The 19,905-nt window shown below is 41.0% G+C and overlaps 1 protein-coding gene across 14 annotated transcripts in view; it reads left to right on the forward strand.

Moving 5' to 3' along the window:
* The window catches only part of SRPK2 (SRSF protein kinase 2), a 284,044-nt gene that overhangs the window by 179,848 nt on the left and 84,291 nt on the right, over positions 1-19,905 (forward strand). For all 14 annotated transcript variants that reach the window (XM_030932258.1, XM_030932264.1, XM_030932254.1 and 11 more), the window contains one exon: positions 6,405-6,559. In XM_030932258.1, coding sequence (XP_030788118.1) covers positions 6,405-6,559 — 155 coding nt within the window. The remainder of the gene's footprint in view (positions 1-6,404; positions 6,560-19,905) is intronic.

Raw genomic sequence — 19,905 nt, forward strand, 5'->3', positions numbered from 1 at the left:
TCCCCTCCCCTCTTTTTCTCTTTTGCTTTGCTTTGGTTTGCTCTTTTTCTTTCTCTTTTTTCTTTCTTCTCCCTTTTCTTCCCTTCCCTCCCCTTCCTTCCCCTCCCCTCCCCTCCTCTCCCCTCCCCTCCCCTCACTTTCTCCCCTCCCTTCCCCCTTCCCCTTTCTCCCTCCCTTCCCCCTTCCCCCTCCCTTCCCCTTCCCCCTCCCTTCCCCTTCCCCCTTCCCCCTTTCCCTATTCCCCTTTCCCTTTTCCCTTTCCCTTTCATCTTTCCTTTTTCCTTTTCCCTTCTCTTCCCTTTCCCCTTTCCTTTCATTTTTCCTTTTCTATTTTGTTGTTTCTTTTTTTTCTGAGACAGGGTCTCACTCTCTCACGCAGGTTGGAATGCAGTGCTGTGATCTCAGCTCATTGCAGACTCCCATGCTCAAGCAATCCTCTCACTTCAGCCTCCTTAGTAGCCGGGACTACAGATGTGTGCCACCATGCCCAGCTAATTTTTGTAGTTTTTGTGGAGACAGGGTGTTGCCAGGTTGCCCAGGCTGGTCTCAGACTCCTGGGCTCAACTGATAAACCCACCCGCTGTGGCCTCCCCAAAGTGGATCACAGGTGGGGGCCACTGCACCCAGCCTAAAGTGGTATATTTCTTTATATTTCTTATAGTACATGAAAACATGTTCTTAAATTAACACCTTGTTTAAATTTTGGACCTTTAGATAAAATCTCAGTCTCCTTTTTAAAGAATTACAGATTAATTTTCACTCTGAATGTAGCTGAGCTTATGGTAAAAGAGACTATGCATATTGATTGCTTAAATCTCCACATAGATATTTCTAACTATCTTGAAGTCATACATTTTATAATGGTATAGTGTTGGATATTTAAAATATCTATAGCTGTATTGGGGTTTTCTTTTATTGTTTAAAAATATATTGTTATTTTTGTAGAGATGAGGTCTTGCTGTGTTGCCCAGGCTGGCCCCAAACTCCTGGGCTCAAGCGATCCTCCTGCCTCAGTGTCCCAACTGGCTGAGACTACAGGTGTGCACCACCACACCTGGCTTCTTTTATTTTTTAACAATAGCTTTTTGAAGTATAATTCACATAACATACAGTTTGCTTATGTAACATATATATTTCAGTGTTGTTTATTATGTTCACAGAATTGTACAACCATTACCACATTAGGACATTTTCATCCCTCCTAACGGATATCCCATATCTACTAGCAGTCAGTCCCCATTTTCCTCCTATTTTCTCCATTTCCCCCAACCCTCAACATAGGCATCCACTGATTTACCCTATCTCTATGCATTTATCTGTTCTAGACATTTGATGGAAAATGGAAAATCATACAACCTGCGGTCTTTTCTGACTGACATCTGTCACCCAGCATAAAGTTTTGGAGGATCCATCTATGTTGTAGCATACTATCAGTACTTCTTTTCTCTTTATTACTGAATAACATTCCCTTGTAATGATATGCCCCATTTTATTTATTAGTTGGGGGATGTTTGGGTTATTTCTGCTTCTTGTTAAAAATAATAATACTTCTTTGAACACCGTGGATGAGATTTTGCTGGACATACGCTTTCATTTCTCTTGGGTATATACTTGGGAGTGGAATTGTTGATTTGGTAATTTTATATTTAAACTTTTGAGGAACCACCAGACTGTTTTCCAACATGGCTAGTGCCATGTTACACTTCCCACCAACAATGTTTGAAGAGCCCTACTTCTTCATCCTTCCTTAAAACACTTATTATCTGACTTTTTTTAGTAGCCATTCTAGTTGGTATGAAGTGGTATCAGATTGTGGTTTTGATTTCCATTTCTCTGATTACTAACAATCTTGAGCATCTTTTCATGTATTTATTGGTCGTTTGTATATCCTCTTTGGAGAAATGTCTTTCCAATCCTTTTTATCCATTTTTAAATTGGTGTGCCTTGTTGAATCAGAAGAGTTCTTTATGTATTCTAGACACAAGTCACTTACCACTTATGATTTGCAAGTACTTCCCTCCATTCTGTGACCTTTAAATTTTCTTGATGGTGCCCTTTTAAGTACAAAAGTTTAAAATTTTGAAGTCCATTTGTTTTTTCTTGTATTGCTTATGCTTTCAGTGTCATGTGTAAGAAGCGTTGCCTAACCTAAGGTCGTGAAGATTTACTCCTGTGTTTTTTCCTGAGAGTTTTATAGTTTTAGCTCTTTCATATAAAGTCTGTGTGTGTGAGAGAGGTCTAACTTTATTTATTTTGCATATGAGTGTCTATTTGTTGCAGTACCACTGTTGAAAAGACTATTCTTTTACCATTTAGTTATTTTGGTATTCTTGTTGAAAATATTTATGGGTCATTTCCTCTGCCATTGCTGCTTATATACTTCTAATAATTTCTATGTGAAATAGCTTCCTCATGGCTTTCATTAGGATTGACGAAAGTTGCTTTGTTTTAATCTGTTGATAGATTTGATGAGATAACCCATCGTGTCTTGGTCTTTTACAGTGTTGCAATTTAACCAGGCTTTGCAGTACTCTAGAAGCCATCAGAAACCACTTTAAAGAAGCCATCCTTGGCCAGGCGCAGTGGCACACTCCTGTAGTCCAAGCTACCCACCAGGCTGAGGCAGGAGGGTCGTTTGAGCCCAGGAGTTCAAGGTTGCAGTGAGCCGTGAATGCGCCACTGCACTCCATCCACTCTGGGCAACAGAGCGAGACCCTGTCTCAAAATGAAAATAAAAGAATCCAGCCCTAAGACAGTATGGCTTGGCTTTCACTTCTCTGTTTCTGCGCTAGGAGAAATTTACCTGGGTTTTCCTATGTGGTAGACAGTAACAAGGATGGAGGGATGAAAAAGAATTGGCGGTTACATGGAACCGAGGCTTTCTATGATGAACTGAGTGATTTGAGAATTGGTGATAATTAGTATGAAGTAGGTCATTAGAAGTTGTGGAACAGATAATCATCACTTATGGACAGGAATCTCTCAATGTGAGGCTGAAATGCCCCTCAGTACAGGTTGGATCTGAAAGGTCTAGAGTTGTACCATCCACTAGAAATATTCACATATAAAACATTTTAATATCTAGCAAGTAGAAAATTATTAATAAAATATTTTTACTTTTTTGGTTACTGAGTCTTGGGAATCTAATATGTATTTCATACTTCTAGTACATCTCAGTTTGAACTAGCTACTTCACGTGCCCGATATCCCAATGTGGCTGGTGGCTACTGTATTGGGCAGCACAGTTCTAGATGTTTTGATACGACAGCCAGTTGAACTATTAATCAGCATTACTAAGCCTCGTCTATACTTAAGGTTACCACTTTTCATTTGGTAGAGCGGGCTTTTGAGAAGCTTTCTGTCTGCCTATTCAGTGTGGCCCTCACTGTAGGAATGAGAAGTGCCTACACACTTAGACTGCAGGGGTCTGAGAATTTTGAGGGTCTCAGCCATGTGGGCAGCTCAGCAAGTCGGTAAAGAATAAGTGAGAGAGACATTATAATGAAGGTGCTGGAACCTCTCAATTGAGAGAGAATGGTCCGTGAAAATTAGAATCTCGTCTCCATATTGCAGCCTACTCCATTGAGGTAAAGCCATATATAGAAAATGCTACTAGTGCAGTGGTTCTCAATGGGCATGTTTCCCCTCCTCCTGCAACACACACACATTTGTCATTGTCTAGACACATTTTTGATGGCCACAGCTGGGTGGTGGGGTGGGGGTGGGGGGCTGTGTTCTACTGACATATAGTGGCTGGAGGCCAGCGATGGTGGTGAAAAGCATCCCACAGTGCGCACGACAGCCCCACAGCAGTGAATTATCCAGTACAAGAATCCATTGTGCCAAGCACAGTAGTGCCCTGCACTGGCAGAACAAGAGCCATCTTTTCTTGTCTTTTCTTCAAGTAGTTTCTACAGCACACTCTGTGTGTGTATGTGTGTGTGTGTGTTTTAATTCAGAGAATGCACTCATTTTTTATATAAAGTTTCTGAGTTAGGAAGAAATAGCTAGCTTTCAAAGTATTTCTGATTGAGGAAATGTGTCAGACAAATTGATTCTGCCCACACCCCTGAAGGAGTGAGTTGTGCTTCTTTTGGACGTCATCTCAAACCTTTTCCTCCCGCTGGGGAAGTGGCAAACTACTGAAGTTCCTTGCCTGCCTTTCCTCCTTTAGAAATCTCTTTTGCCTGGGACCATTCTACTTTCAGTGAGGGCACATGTGTTAAAATGAAATGAGCATTTACATGGCTTCCAGAAAGATTCTTGTACTTTGTGAGGCCTGTTGGAAGTTTTGAATATATTCTGGAAGTGGTGTGTGTGTGAGAGAGAGAGGGAGAGAGAGAGAATGAATGAGTATTATTCTCTTTCGGGACTCTTGAAAGAGAGTGATTAACTCGGAGTGTTATCACCACCACAGTCCTGATGTCTGTTACCCAGGGAACTGGGTAACAGCAATCAATACATTTTCAGCTTGTAAATATTCTTTAGTTGTCCTGCTAAAGATATTCATACCTTTGATTATTCACCGTTAGGTTGACCTATTGTGTGTGATCCCCACCCCTTCCTCATAATGTTGGGTATTTCTGCTGCCTTCAATTCCTGCTCCTTCCTTCAGTTGTGGCCATGTGGGTTTTTTTGTTGGCAAGCCATGTACATTAGTGGTTGTGTTGGGGGCTGTCAGATTGGACAAGGGTTTAGAGGCCCAGGTTAGAAGAGGCAGTGGTTGGCGGCCAGGGCGCGGTGGCTCACGCCTGTAATCCCAGCACTTTGGGAGGCCAAGGCGGGCAGATCATGAGATCAGGAGATCGAGACCATCCTGGCTAACATGGTGAAACCCCGTCTCTACTAAAAATACAAAAAATTAGCTGGGCATGGTGGCAGGTGCCTGTGGTCCCAGCTACTTGGGAGGCTGAGGCAGAAGAATGGTGTGAACCCAGGAGGCAGAGCTTGCAGTGAGCCGAGATTGTGCCACTGCACTCCAGCCGGGGCGAGAGCAAGACTCCGTCTCAAAAAAAAAGAGGCAGTGGTTGAGGCAGCTCTTTTGGCCTGTCTCTTAGTGGCAGCTACAGATGAACTTGTATTGCTGTGACCCTGACCTTCTCAAGATTCCAGGGCTGAAGAGTGAGCTTTGACTGTATGCCCCAGGCTGTGCTACAGTAAGGAGAGAAAGGATCCAGAATCAGCCTTCCACTGGGCAGAGAGCAAGTGTTCTAAAAGGAAATCCAGCAATAACACCAAGATTCCACCTGCTCTCAACAACTAGGGCTTAGGTCTTTGAACTCTCCATTGACAACGGCTATACCCTTAAAATATGGCGCATGCTGGGTGACAGCAGTTGCATAGTATGAGGAACTGGTGCTAAAGAATTTTGCTTGACCAGAACCAGACCACAATATTTTTGTCAAGCTCGTTCTTCCGGATGTAGCAGGCCTGAGGGCTGCAGTGGAAGAAATGCCCCAAGGAAAGGCACTCAGATGTTGGGCAACTGACCCTTGAAGCAGCCTTTCCACAGCAGCTGTCATCTTCAGCTCACGCATTCAGTGGCAGTTTTATTAGTAGGATAGCTTAAAGGAGAGAAGTGCTTCTGGCATCCAGGTTGAGACTGTAGGGTCCTATTTCCCCCCCATTGGGGCATGGTTAGAAATAGTAAGTGAATTCCATTATGAACCATTCTCCTCATAGAGCCCTGAAAGGGAATAATCTCAGTCAATCAATCAATCAGACAGACAGACAGACAGACACACACACACACCCACACACCCACACACCCCCACACCCACCCACCCACCCACCCACACACCACTTTCAGAATACATTCAGAACTACTTCTAACAGGCCTTATAGAAGTACAAGAATAATCTTTCTGGCAATCTTGTATATTTTAGCTACAGTGTATATTAATCAGCTTTTATGAGTTACTGAAACCTAACGTCATTGCTACTATTTCTATGGGAAAAGAATTCTGATTTTCAAATAACAGGAAATAAGCTTTCAAAAGTTGAGTGCTGCTTGCACCTGTCTTTTTATAATCTTTGTGATGTTTTCTAACCAATAAGGCTGTATACCATGGAATATGCTTTCATTTCACTTAAATTTCCCAAGATTGGTAGGACTTAAGTGGAGCACTGAAATTTCACAACATTGGTAGTTCTTGAAGCTCTAAGTGAAAAGATACCTAAAAAAAAATTCCTTAGCTTATAAGGGCAGAATTTTTTTTTTTTTGGCCTGGCCTGTGTGTTGAAACCTAGTTGAATTCAACTAAAATGGGTGAAATGACATTAAATGGCATTTCTTCTTAGTATGTGACAAGTTTTGTTTTTTCCCCATATTAAGAAATGCTCACATGCATCCGTATTGCAAGATGTACTTCTAAGTAAAGAGCAATTTTCTCTTTGCTCTTTCAGGCCGGAGCCGCAACAGAAAGCTCCTTTAGTTCCTCCTCCTCCACCACCACCGCCACCACCGCCACCTTTGCCAGACCCCACACCCCCGGAGCCAGAGGAGGAGATCCTGGGATCAGATGATGAGGAACAAGAGGACCCTGCGGACTACTGCAAAGGTGACGTGCGGAGCATGTTGGTGTGGGGCTTGCCTTCCCCACTGGGCTATGTGGTAATTTGTTGGGGGAATGGACAAGGGGACAAGGTAGTGATGCAAATTGCTTAGTCTTCATTAATTTAGCCTCCTGTGTCATTATCGTTTTAAATTCTTAGGCCATTGTGTAGAAACTGATATCAGAAAGTTTAAGTGATATGAGAGAGAATTGTAAGAGATAGAAAATACATATATTTGCACATACATATTCCAGGTACTTTCAAAAGGACTTAAACCTGTTAGAATTAAAGATAGTATACAGCAGGACAGTTAGAGGACATAATAAACCATCTAAAAAGAGCACTGGGCCAGTGTGGTAGCTCAAGCCTGTGATCCCAGCACTTTGGGAGGTCGAGAGGGGGCAGTCGCTTGAGTTCAGGAGTTCAGGACCAGCCTGGGCAACGTGGTGAGACACGGTCTCTACAAAAAGTGCAAAAAATTAGCTGGGCATGGTGGTAAGGTCCTGTAGTCCCAGGCACTTGGGAGCCTGAGGTGGGAGGAACGCTTGAGCCTAGGAGGCAGAGGTTTCAGTGAGCTGAGGTTGTGCTGCTACAGTCAAGCCTGAGCGGCAGAACCAGATCTTGTCTCAAAAAAAAAAGTACAATAAAAAAATAAAAATAATAAAAGAACATAGGAGAAAGTGTACCAGGCTTCTGAGGGGAACTGATTATAATTCTTGTGTACTGTATTTGACTTTCTGTTTTCTGACTGCTAAGGCTAAAAGAAAACTATCCCTTTCTCTGTATAGCATTGAATTACATAGCATTCATTGTCTGTGGGAAGCAAGCATGCACATTTGTTTACAGAGAAAGATTCTTTCCTGGCATTGTACTTAACGAAAAAGACATTCTGTGGGGCTCTGCCATTGTATGATGTAGTGGGTTATGTTATCAGCTATGATTTCATGGAAGACATAGAAACTATTCAAGTGGAGTGTTCTTGTACTGATGCTTTGTAAAGACCAAGAGTTAAACTCCTAAAGGGCAAGCATGTTGTGTGATGAATATTAACAACAATATGGTCTAGACATCATGCTTTGTGTAGACCCAACTCTGAGAATCTAGGAGAAAGTGAAATGACTACTTATTCAGCTGCTTCTTTGTCACTTAACTTACTGATTTGGACATTAGTTTTCAGGAATTTGGAGCTCCTGAGCAGTTGGTGAGATGAATTTATTTGCTGCAGATTTTTAAAACTGTAAATCAGATTCTATATAGCATTAGAATACATGGCAGAAAATGCAGATATGTTCAGGACATAAAGCACTAATGAATTTTGGGGTCTATATATCTTAATAATTCATCATTTATCTAGTGGGTGTAGGTCGTTTGTGTGTTGGTTCAGGAACAGTGTACATTTAGTTACCTGCTAAGAGGAAGAAAAAGTTACTGTGCTACAAAAGTGTAGGAACTGATCTACTCTAACCTGATTCTTTCATAGGTGCACATACTTACACATAGAATCAGTGTTTTCCTTAGAAAAGAGAGAGTGGATCTTACTTAGCATTTGTCTGGATGGTAGTTATGACCCCAAAGGTCTATGCAGTCTAGTAAAAGATAGAGCCAGTTTGAAAGGTAACAAGGTGTTTTCCATCCTCCCTTTATTCTGCATTTCTTATACTGTCTTCGATTTTGCTGCTGAGGCCCAGCATTAGGTTCGTCTGTAGGAAACCGCCTTTTTTCTTTTTTTTGAGACAGAGTCTTGTTCTGTTGCCCAGGCCGGAGTGCAGTGCATGATCACAGCTCACTGCAGCCTCAACCTCCTGGGCCTGAGCAATCCTCCCATCTCAGCCTCCTGAGTCCTGGGCTTGAGCAGTCCTCTCACCTCAGCCTCCTGAGAAATTGGAACTGCAGGCATGTGTCACCACCCCTGGTTAATTAAAAGCTTTTTTTTTTTTTTTTTTTGGTAGAGATAGGGTCTGGCTAGAACCATTCCTTAAGAGCTATTCCCCTCAGCAAATAGGCTCTACCAAGCAGGAATGAAAACTGTCTCACTCATCTGGATCTTAAGTATTTGGGTCAGTAGATGTAACTAATACTCTCATCCCCTTACTATCTCTGGGAACCAGCACAGCGGACATCCAAACCCCAAATAAAGGGCTCAGAATAAAGTATTCCACAGCCAGGGCTGATTCTAGGTAACATTCACTGAACTCTAAATTTCATAGAGTATTAAAGTCAGCATCAGTAAGGTCATTAGAGATAGTAAGGTTCTCTCCTTATACCCATGCCAGCCCCCCGAATTTGGTAAGTAACTTGTATCTTTAGTTAGCATTACATGTGACAGATGCCCTTCTCTGAATTTTGTGGTATATTCCACAACAGTTTGTATAAGATTACTGACATATACATATTCAGGGAGTCCAAGGAATTGATTGGGAATGTCTGGAATAAGACCTGTGGCCTTATATCATTTTTTTGTTCTCGGATAAAGAGATAAATCCCCTCACCCTCTGCCAGGACTGGTTGAGGTAAAATTACTAATATGGTATTTTATCATCCCTGAATACTTTAGTACATTTTACCTACAATCAAGTACATTCTCCTATAAATCAAAATACAGCCATCAAGATCAGGCATTTAGCACTGATACTTCACTACTGTTCAGTTCTCGGGCTTATCAGGTACTGCCAGTTGCCCAGTGTTGCCCGTTATATGTAATGAATCTGTGGCAGAATCGCATATTTTGTTTTCTTGTTTCTGTAATTTCTTTTAATTTGGAACAGTTCCTCAATGTTTTCCTGGCTTTCATGTCCTTGACAGTTTTTTAAGATTGTAGACCAGTTATTTTGTATGTTTCTCAATTTGGGATGCCACAGTAGTGATGTTGTCTTTTTGCATTAAATCCTGTCAGATGGTACACAGGTTTGATTTATTCCATTGGAGTTGCTGCCTTCACTTGATCAAGATTATGTCTGCCAGATATCTCTGGCAGCTATTCTTTTCCCCTAGTAGTATGTTGTTGAGAGTTACTTTGAGACTACATATATAACCCATTCAAATATTTATCCCTGTCCCTGCCCCCACCCTGGGCTGGCTTTCTGTCTTAGATGGACTGATTAATTCATGGATCTCTGTTTTATTCAGTGGGTTATAATCAGTTACTCTCCTTATATGTTTTGATGCTTACATTATCCCAAATTTGGATCTTAGGAGCCCCTTCACATTGTTTCTGTGTCCTTTTGAAATGCCTCAGTCATTCTTTGATCATTTCTTTTTTTGTTTTGTTTTGAGATGAAGTCTTGCTCTGTCGCCCAGGCTGTAGTACAGCGGTGTGATCTCGGTGTGACTGCAACCTCCACCTCCTGGGTTCAAGCAATTCTCATGCCTCAGCCTCCTGAGTAGCTGAGACTACAGGCTCATGCCACCATGCCTGGTTAACCTTTGTATTTTTAGTAGAGATGGGGTTTCACCATGTTGACCAGGCTGGTCTTGAACTCCTGACCTCAAGTAATTCTCCTGCCTCAGCCTCCCAAAGTGTTGGCATTACTGGTGTGAGCCACCGTGCCCGGCCCCTTGATCATTTCTTTACCTTCAAGTACAGTAGGATATACCAGGTTCATCTTGTATTTTTCCTATCCCAGCCCGGGAGTCTACTCTTTCCACAGAGAATCCTGCTCTTTTAAAAATTAAACAATAGGCCGGGCGCGGTGGCTCACGCCTGTAATCCCAGCACTTTGGGAGGCCAAGGCGGGTGGATCATGAGGTCAGGAGATCAAGACCATCCTGGCTAACACTGTGAAAACCCCATCTCTACTAAAAATACAAAAAATTAGCCGGGCGTGGTGGTAGACGCCTGTAGTCCCAGCTACTCGGGAGGCCGAGGCAGGAGAATGGCGTGAACCCAGGAGGCGGAGGTTGCAGTGAGCCAAGATCGCACCACTGCACTCCAGCCTGGGCAACAGAGCGAGACTCCGTCTCAAAAAAAAAAAAAAATTAAATAATAATATTTAGAAAGCTAGACCTGGACATTAGGTGTGCTTATTACTTTTGGCTTGTCACTTTCAGATCTTAGTACAGAGCTAGGAACACACACATATGCACCTGCTTCCTTTATGTTTATATTTATTTATATATTTACATACGTGTTGAAATCCATGAGTTTATTAATCTGATACGTCTAATACCAGAAGATTCAGCCCAGTTTTCTCCCTTTCCATCTTTGTGGTTTCTTTCTCTGATAGGAAGAGTCTGGGCTCTCCCCATCCTCATTGCGTTGACTTAGTTGACTGATTTCCCCGTATGGTATGAGTCACCAGTGGCCATCACTATGTCTCTCCCTTCCCTCGTCACCTAAGTTGTGCTTTGACATCCTTTGTTGATTGGCCCTGCCTCATGGCTTGGGATTGAATAGTCCAGGATGGGAAGGGGAGAGAGAGCTTTCCCAGGCTTGTGGTGTGTGTTAAGTAATCTGAGGTATCATTTGTCTTCTGATATTTCAGCTCTTCCTCTTGTTTTCATTGACTTCATTCCTGGAGAGTCTCTGCCCTCAGCTACTTCTCAGTTTCCTCAAAATACAATAAAAAAAATTCAACAACAAAAGACATCACATGTATTTCTTTTTAAAAATAAAATTTGCTCATCACAGGAAATGTAGACACTGGGTTTGGAGGGCAGAAGTCAGCTGTGATCCCACTACTCAGCAAGAGCTGCAGCAAGCCTTCATCGTTTATGATCAGCTAGATTACATCTTAACTTTTTACCTCATCTGTACAAGTTTCCCTTATTTAAAATGTATGAACCCTCAGCTGTTTTAATAAAAGGATCCATATTTAAAGTTCTGATTTTGCAAAAGCATTGTTCATTGCTCTTGCGTACTTAGCTTGCCTTGGTATTCTCTCTGGAGTGGGACTCTTCATTTCCTCAGAGCTGTGTTGCTACCCGCGTTATCTCAGATCTCCAAGAAGATTACGGCATTATGGACTGGTTCCTGAGCCCTGCTTCAAAACCTGGCTGTGTTGCTTTGTAGCTCCGTCTTCTTGGACAGATTCTTTTCTCTTTAGCCTTTGGTTTTTCATCTATGATATAATTATGTTAATGTTAATACCTAAGATTTTTATGAGGATTTAAATGAAATACATGAAGTTCATAACACAGTATCTGATACGAGGCTTTTAAGAAATATGAATTTTACTCTTCTTCTGTCTGTTCTATTGTTCTTCTTTCGGTGTGTTCCCATCTGTAGTTCATGCTATACCCATCAGTGCTGGCTTCCTTAGCTCCCTGACCATGTCTCATGTTGGGTGTGTTTCCTTAACCTCTGCAGAGAGAGCTGTCAGCACTGCTTATCTTTTTTACATATCACCTCTGTTCCGTTGTCTGGGCACAAGCTGTAGTAGCAGGCTGTGCAGTTTATTCAGATTCTGCTTCCAAGCCCTGGGGATTACCAGGATCAGGGACAGGGTCAGCCTGTAAACAAACACTGTCAGGAGGCCTTGTGTAATACATGCTTGTTTCATGAGTTTTAGCAAAAAAACCTGTGTCACAGCCAAACCTCCTCTTGTGGGAAGATTTGTGTTTCATGTGGGGTTTTCAGAGGCAGTAGGGGGTGCCTGGTAAACGTTCCTAGGCTGCACTGTAAACCCCTGAATTGGAATCCTTGGGAGTGGGACTTAGGACTCCAAATATTTAGCAAATTCGTCAGGTGATTTTTCTGCACATTGAACACTAAAGTCTGCTCCATTGTAAGGTCTGCATGTATCATTTTTCTAAAACTCCAAGGATACAACCACATGAAGCCACCCTTCATACTATACTTGCAATGTAAGCGGGATCATTGCTTTGAACTACCTTACGTTGTTTTTCCAGAACCCTTAGCATATACCTGCTACAAGGACGTACTAAATGGTGACTCTAGGAACATCGCCTTGCAATATCAGGCTGCCTGTACTCGCTGTCCTCAGACATGAGTTTTGTTGCTCTCTTAAATCATTCTTAGATAAGTTGGCACCTTTGTACAGTTTTCATCTCTTGGATTATTTCTGGAGACATTAATAGCTGTGGTCTGACTTGGTATGAAACATGTCATTTCCTTAGAAATGCCTTTATTCAACCTCTAATCAGACCCTTTCCTTTATTACCCGCAGTATTGTCCTCCCCATTCCCAACTTATAGTGTGGACTTGTACATTTATTTCTGTGTTCATGTATCTCCTCCTGTCTAGTCTGAAAGGTTCCCTTTGGTCAAGGCCCTGTAGTTTGTTAACTCCACTGCATTTGAGTCAACTACAATGCGGTACGTATTGTTCGTTTATAAAGGCATTTTCTCTAGTGTTGGACAGCAAGCAAGTAAGGAATAGGTAGAGTGTTGATGTTCATATGGATCTGGGAAGGCAGAAGGCATGTCAGCATGAGCAGGCTGGCATGCTGACTGGATAATCAGAATATAGGGCCTTTGTTTCTGCCTCACATTTTCTTAAAATCATCCATAGTGCTCCAGAGTACTTATCTCTCACACCCATTTGAGTGGCATACATTTCATACCTGTAAAAACTTAGGGGCAATATTTTCTTCAAAATACAGCATAAAATATTATAATTATACACTCTAGAAACATGTCGATGCGTTCCTTCCTATATACAAATTGCCTTTACCCAGGTGTGTCTGTTTTCCATCTGTGAAAACTGTAGTCTGGTTGAATTTTAATAACTCACAAAATTTACTGTTGGTGGCTATTCGCTGGCATTGGCATCCATCCTCCCTTTCTCCTTCCCTCCCTGCACCCCAATCCTCCGAGTCTATGAGTCTATGACTTTTTTTATTTTTTTTTTTACAGCTTCATTTTTTTTTTTTTTTTTTGAGATGTAGTTTCACTCTTGTCACCCAGGTTGGAGTGCAATGCTGTAATCTCTGCTCACTGCAACCTCTACCTCCCGGGTACATACAATTCTTCTGTCTCAGCCTCCTGAGTAGCTTGGATTACAGGCATGCACCACCATGCCCAGCTAATTTTTGTATTTTTAGTAGAGATGAGGTTTCACCATGTTGGCCATGCTGGTCTTGAACTGCTGTCCTCAAGTGATCTGCCTGCCTCAGCCTCCCAAAGTGCAGGGATAACAGGTGTGAGCCGCTGTGCCTAACCTGTTTTGTTTTTTAAGGGAAAAAAGCAGAGAACCTTAAAGCTTTTTAGAATTGATATTTGTACAGTAAAAAGAATAACAGAAGAAGTATTTGTACAGCCAAGTAATGTTGGCTGTCTTACATCAGAGGTTCTTCACTGGGTGCGGTTTGGACCCCCTGGGAGTCCAATTTTGAATGTTTGGAGACATTTGGTTGCTGTAACTGAGGCTGCTACCGGCATCTGTTGGGCAGAGTCAGGGATGCTGCTGAACATCCCAGAATGCACAGGACAGTTACCCATAACAGAAATTATTCAGCTCCTAATGTCAGTAGTGCCCAGATGGAAAATCTCTGCCTTAGAAATGCCTGTTTTTCTCTATAAAATGGTGTCATGTGGCTCAAGTATTTTATATCTGTTCCTTTTGATATAAAGATAACCTTTCTTCATTCACAGTTCTTTCACTTAAAATCATTAATGCTGCACAGATACTTTATTCATTATGCTTTTCATTTATTAGTTGGCTTAATTTGGCTTACTTCAAGCCTTAAAAAGAAACCCTGTCTATCTATAAGAGCAAAGCAATAGATGCTCTAGAACCTATTACATAAGGCCTCATTACATTTCTTTTATGGAGACCAAGGAGTTTCTGACTCCTGATCTGTTGGTGCGTTAAATTGACAAGGATATTTATGATATAAGCTTTAAATAGCATGACAGGTGAATTCATGGTTTATTCATTGAGGCTTGACGATGTGCAAAACGTTGTACTTTACTACAGGGCACATAGAGGTAAATGAGAAACAGCCCTACTTTCTAGATTATGGCCTCGTAGACTTTGCCACTAGAATATCAGCTACTTAAGGGCAGAGCCTTGACCTGTCTAGCTTCCCTGTCTCCCCAATAGAACAATCTGTGGCCTGCTGAATAGTGACTGAATGAATAGACTGCTCAAATAGCTTTTTTTCATCTTTCTAAGTGTGGTTCATTAATAATAAGCGAGAAAAGGGAAGATATGTGAGGACTTAAAAGGAAGAAGGTTATATTTGAACAGAGGAATCAGAAATGATGTTATAAAAAACTGAAAGGGACTTTGTCAGTAAAGAATATTGGATGATGTTGAGAGTATGAGGCACTTCTCAGACTAAATCCTGTAGGCAGAGCAAGGTGTGAGAAGCCCTAACTGCTTGTGTTTTCCTAACAAATGGGGAAACTAAAAATTGATGGTAGAAGATTAGGTTTAAAAGCAGTTTGGGAGCATCATGTAGAGGACAGAGATGAGTGTGAGAAACTTGTGGTGAAGTAACTTTAAAGCATCAGTTCAAAATATTACCAAAAATCCCTACAGAAAACCAAAAGAAAGCAAAGTAGAAACAGAAGCCTGGTGTTATGATCTCTCCTCTTTTTAAAAAACATTTTTACCAGGCCAGGCATGGTGACTCAACGCCTGTAATCCCAGCACTTTGGGAGGCGGAGGTGGGTGGATCACGAGGTCAGGAGATTGAGGCCATCCTGGCCAACATAGTGAAACCCTGTCTCTACTAAAAATACAAAAAATTAGCCAGGCATGGTGGCACGCACCTGCAGTCCCAGCTACTTGGGAGGCTGAGGCAGGAGAATAACCAACCTGGGAGGGTGGAGGTTGCAGTGAGTTGAGATTGCGCCACTGCACTCCAGCCTGGGTGAAAGAGTGAGACTCCATCTCAAAAAAATAAAAATAAAAAATAAAAACATATTTAGCAAAAGAGAGTGCCAAAATGTCAGCAGTATGGGGTAAACCTGGGGTGGTTTTTTGAAATATACTTTTATCTAGTTGCTGCAGCACCATTTATTGAGAAGACTTCTCCCCCGACCTGTTGATTTGCCTGCCTTTGTCCATCAGTAGACAGAATGTATGGGGGTTTGTTTGTGGACTCCACCTGCTCCATCCCTCTGTTGGTCAATGCTTGCTCTAAGGGTGTGGTTACTAAAGCTTTGTATAGCATGCCTTGAATGGGTAGTGTCAGTCCTCCAGCTTTGTGCTTCTCTTCCAGGATTGTTTTGACCTGTCTAGATCCTTTGCATCTGTGTATAAATTCAGAGTCAGCTTATACATTATAAATTTTAGATATGCCTTAATAATATTGAATCTTCCAATCCATTAACATGGTATTGTGTCTATTTATTTAGATCTTTATTGTTCTCAGAAATGTTTTGTAGTTTTTGGTGTGGAGGTCTTGCTCATATTTAATCTTTTTTTGACTTTTAAAAATGCTATTATAAATGACAATTGTGTTTTGATGGGTTATAGAAGTGTAACTGATTCTTATGCACCGACCACATGGCCTGTAACTGTGCTTTACACACAATCATTTCATCATTTCAGTGCAAATACAGGGTTTTCTTCTTCCTTATGATTCTTTATAAATTATTATTCTTTTTTGCCTCCTTCTTTTATGCATGAGGTTGAATAGAAGTGGTAAGAATAGACCCCACTTGTCTTGTTTCTAATATTACAGTGAATGTGTAGTTTTTTTTAGATACCTTTATCAGGTTGAGATGGATCATATATTTAAATATAAAGTTAAAACTGTAAAGTTTCTAACAAAAAGTAAGAGAATATCTTCACAACCTTGGGGATAGGGTAGGATTTATTAGCGAGCATATAAGAAACATTAACTATAAAATAAAAAATTCATTGAACTTAATCAAAATTAAAAACTTTCCCTCATTAAAAGACATTTTTGAAAATGAGAAGATCAGCTTCAGACTGGGAGAAGCTCTTTGCAATACATTTACCTGACAAAGAATGTGACTGGGAGGGAATTTCCAGAGTGAGGTTTTGGGAAAATGTTCTATATTGATTAGAGTATATATATTTGTCAAAAAGCAGGGAATCGTACACATAAAACCTTTGACTTTCATTGCATGTAAATATAATCTGAATTTTAAAAAACATTGATAGTAGCTAGTTACATCTGGATTGTAGAGTTTTGGTTTTTGTCTTCTTTACCTCTTTGTCTTGGTTTTGTTTTCTGCATTGAGCATATATTTCTTTGTAAATATAGAAGAATATGTGCTTTTACTGCTGAAAGAAATCATAGATGACACAAACAAATGGAAACACATCCCATGCTCATGGGAGGGTAGAATCAATATTGTAAAAATGACCATGCTGCCGAAAGCAGTCTACAAATTCAGTGCAATTGTCATCAAAATACTACCGTCATTCTTCGCAGAACTAGAAAAAACAGTCCTAAAATTCACGTGGAACCAAAAAAGAGTCTGCATAGTCAAAGCAAGACTAAGCAAAAAGAAAAAATCTGAAGGCATCACATTACCTGATTTCAAACTATACTGTAAGACCATAGTCACCAAAACAGCATGGTACTGGTATAAAAATAGGCACATAGACTACTGGAACAGAATAGAGAACCCAGAAATAAACCCAAATACTTACAGCCAACTGATCTTTGACAAAGCAAACAAAAACATAAAGTGGGGAAAAGATACCCTGTTCAATAAATGGTGCTGGGATAATTGGCTAGCCGCATGTAGGAGAATGAAACTGGATCCTTGTTTCTCGCCTTAAACGAAAATCAACTCAGGATGGATCAAGGACTTAAATCTAAGACCTGAAACTATAAACATAGAAGGTAACATTGGAAAAATCTAGACATTGGCTTAGGCAAGGATTTCATGATCAAGAACCTAAATGCAAATGTGATTAAAAACAAAGTTAAATACCTAGGACTTAATTAAACTAAAGAGCGTTTACACAGCAAAAGGAAGAGTCAGCAGAGTAAACAGACAACCGAAAGAGTAGGAGAAAATCTTCACAGTCTGACAAAGGACTAATATCCAGAAACTACAATGAACTCAAATTAGCAAGAAAAAAAAAAGACAAAAACAAAAAACAATCCCATGAAAAAGTGGGCTAAGGACATGAATAGACAATTCTCCAAAGAAGATATACAAATGGCCAATAAACATGTGAAAAAAGGCTCAACATCACTAATGATCAGGGAAATACAAATCAAAACCGCAATGCGATACCACCTTACTCGTGCAAAAATGGCCATAATCAAAAAATAATAGAAGTTAGCATGGATGCAGTGCAAAGGGAACACTTCTACACTGCTGGTGGGAATGTACACTAGTACAACCACTATGGAAACCAGTGTGGAGATTCTGTAAAGAACTAAAAGTAGAACTACCATTTGATCCAGCAATCCCACTACTGAGTATCTACCTAGAGGAAAAGAAGTCGTTATACAAAAAAGATACTTGCTCACGCATGTTTATAGCAGTACAATTCACAATTGCAAAAATGTGGAACCAACCCAAATTTCCATTAGTCAATGAGTGGATAAAGAAACTATGGTGTGTGTGGAATACTTCTCAGCCATAAAAATGAATGAATTTTGCAGCAACCTGGATAGGATTGGAGACTATTATTCTAAATGAAGTAACTCAGTAATGGAAAACCAAACATCCCATGTTCTCTCACTCATAAGTGGGAGCTAAGCTATGAGGATACAAAGGCATAAGAATGACACTGTGGACTTTGGGGATTCAGGGGGAAAGGGTAGGAAAAGGATGAGGGACACAAGTACAGACTGGGTTCAGTGTATACTTTTTGGGTGATGGGTGCACCAGAATCTCACAGATCACCACTAAAGAACTTACTCATGTAACCAAACACAGCCTGTTCCCCCAAAACTTACGGAAATTAAAAAAAAAAAAAAAAAGCAGAAGCAGAAGTCGTGCTTTTAAAAGGAATCAGTGGGCTAGGCATGGTGGCTCACACCTGTAATCCTAGCACTCTGGGAGGCCAAAGCAGAAGGATCACTCGATCTTAGGAGTTCGAGACAGCCTGGGCAACATAGTAAGACTTCATCTCTCTCTCTCTCTCTTTTTTTTAAAGTGTTTTAACAAAAGGATAAAAGGAACCAGTGTAGGTTTTAAAGAGGGAAGTGCTATATTTAAGGAAGCTTAATTTGAAATTGTAGATGATTGACATTAAAGAGAGAGAAGATAAAAGGAGCAGACAAAAGCAAACAATGTCATGGAGGTGTACTGTCTTTGTTATTCGATAGTCTGTTGAGTATGGAGAGCAGTGACCAAAAAACCCACACACTTCTAAGTCCTGGAATAATAATAATAGTACCTTCTGAGCATCATTTATTTTAGTGTACTCTGAATTATGAAACTGCTTTTCTTCCCCTTCCCCACTGAGATAGAGTCTCACATTCTGTTGTCTAGGCTGGAGGGCCGTAGTGTGATCACGGCTCACTACTACTTCAACCTCCCAGGCTCAAGCTATCCTCCTGAGTAGCTGAGACTACAGGTTTGCGTCACCATGCCTGGCTGATGTTTAAGTTTTTTTTTAATAGAGACAGGATCTTGTTATGTTGCCCAGGCTGTTCTTGAACTTCTGAGCTCAAGAAATCCTCCCGTTTCTGCCTCCCAAAGTGCTAGGATTGTCAACATGCCTGGCACGTTTTAAAAATGTTTGTAGAGATGAGGTCTCCCTATGTGTCCCAGGGTGGTTGTCATTTTTTTTTTTTTTGCATTGGATATTGTTTGGCTGTGAAAAAGCTCTGAGCCAAATGTGCAGCCCACCTCTAACAAGTGAACAGTAATTTATAGCATGCATTCTGTATCCTAACTTCACTGTAGCATTATTCTGTTTTACTTTTTCTGGGCTATTTTTTCTGTGCCCCAATTTCTTTCTAATTTTATATCTTATATTGTGGTTTTATAAGCTGCTTCAATTCCTTATAGAAAAAAATAATGTAACATATATTAAAACATCACATCATACCCCATGCATACAATTATGGCTTACTTATTAAAAATAACTTTTTAAACAAGGTGAAATAATGTTGGCATTATCAGTAGAAACAGTGAAGTCTCAGTTGGTTTGGGGGAAAATGTTGATGAGTTTGACTATTGATGGAAATATCAAGACGGTGGTTAGAAATACGAATTGGAGAATCAGAAGAATCAGCAAGCAGGTGGTTTAGTAAAGAATTTAACCGGCCGGGCGCGGTGGCTCAAGCCTGTAATCCCAGCACTTTGGGAGGCCGAGACGGGCGGATCACGAGGTCAGGAGATCGAGACCATCCTGGCTAACACGTTGAAACCCCGTCTCTACTAAAAAAACTACAAAAAACTAGCTGGGCGAGGTAGCGGCGCCTGTAGTCCCAGCTACCCGGGAGGCTGAGGCAGGAGAATGGCGTGAACCTGGGAGGCGGAGCTTGCAGTGAGCTGA

Source organism: Rhinopithecus roxellana, chromosome 6 (assembly GCF_007565055.1).
Source record: "Rhinopithecus roxellana isolate Shanxi Qingling chromosome 6, ASM756505v1, whole genome shotgun sequence".
NCBI lineage: Eukaryota > Metazoa > Chordata > Mammalia > Primates > Cercopithecidae > Rhinopithecus > Rhinopithecus roxellana.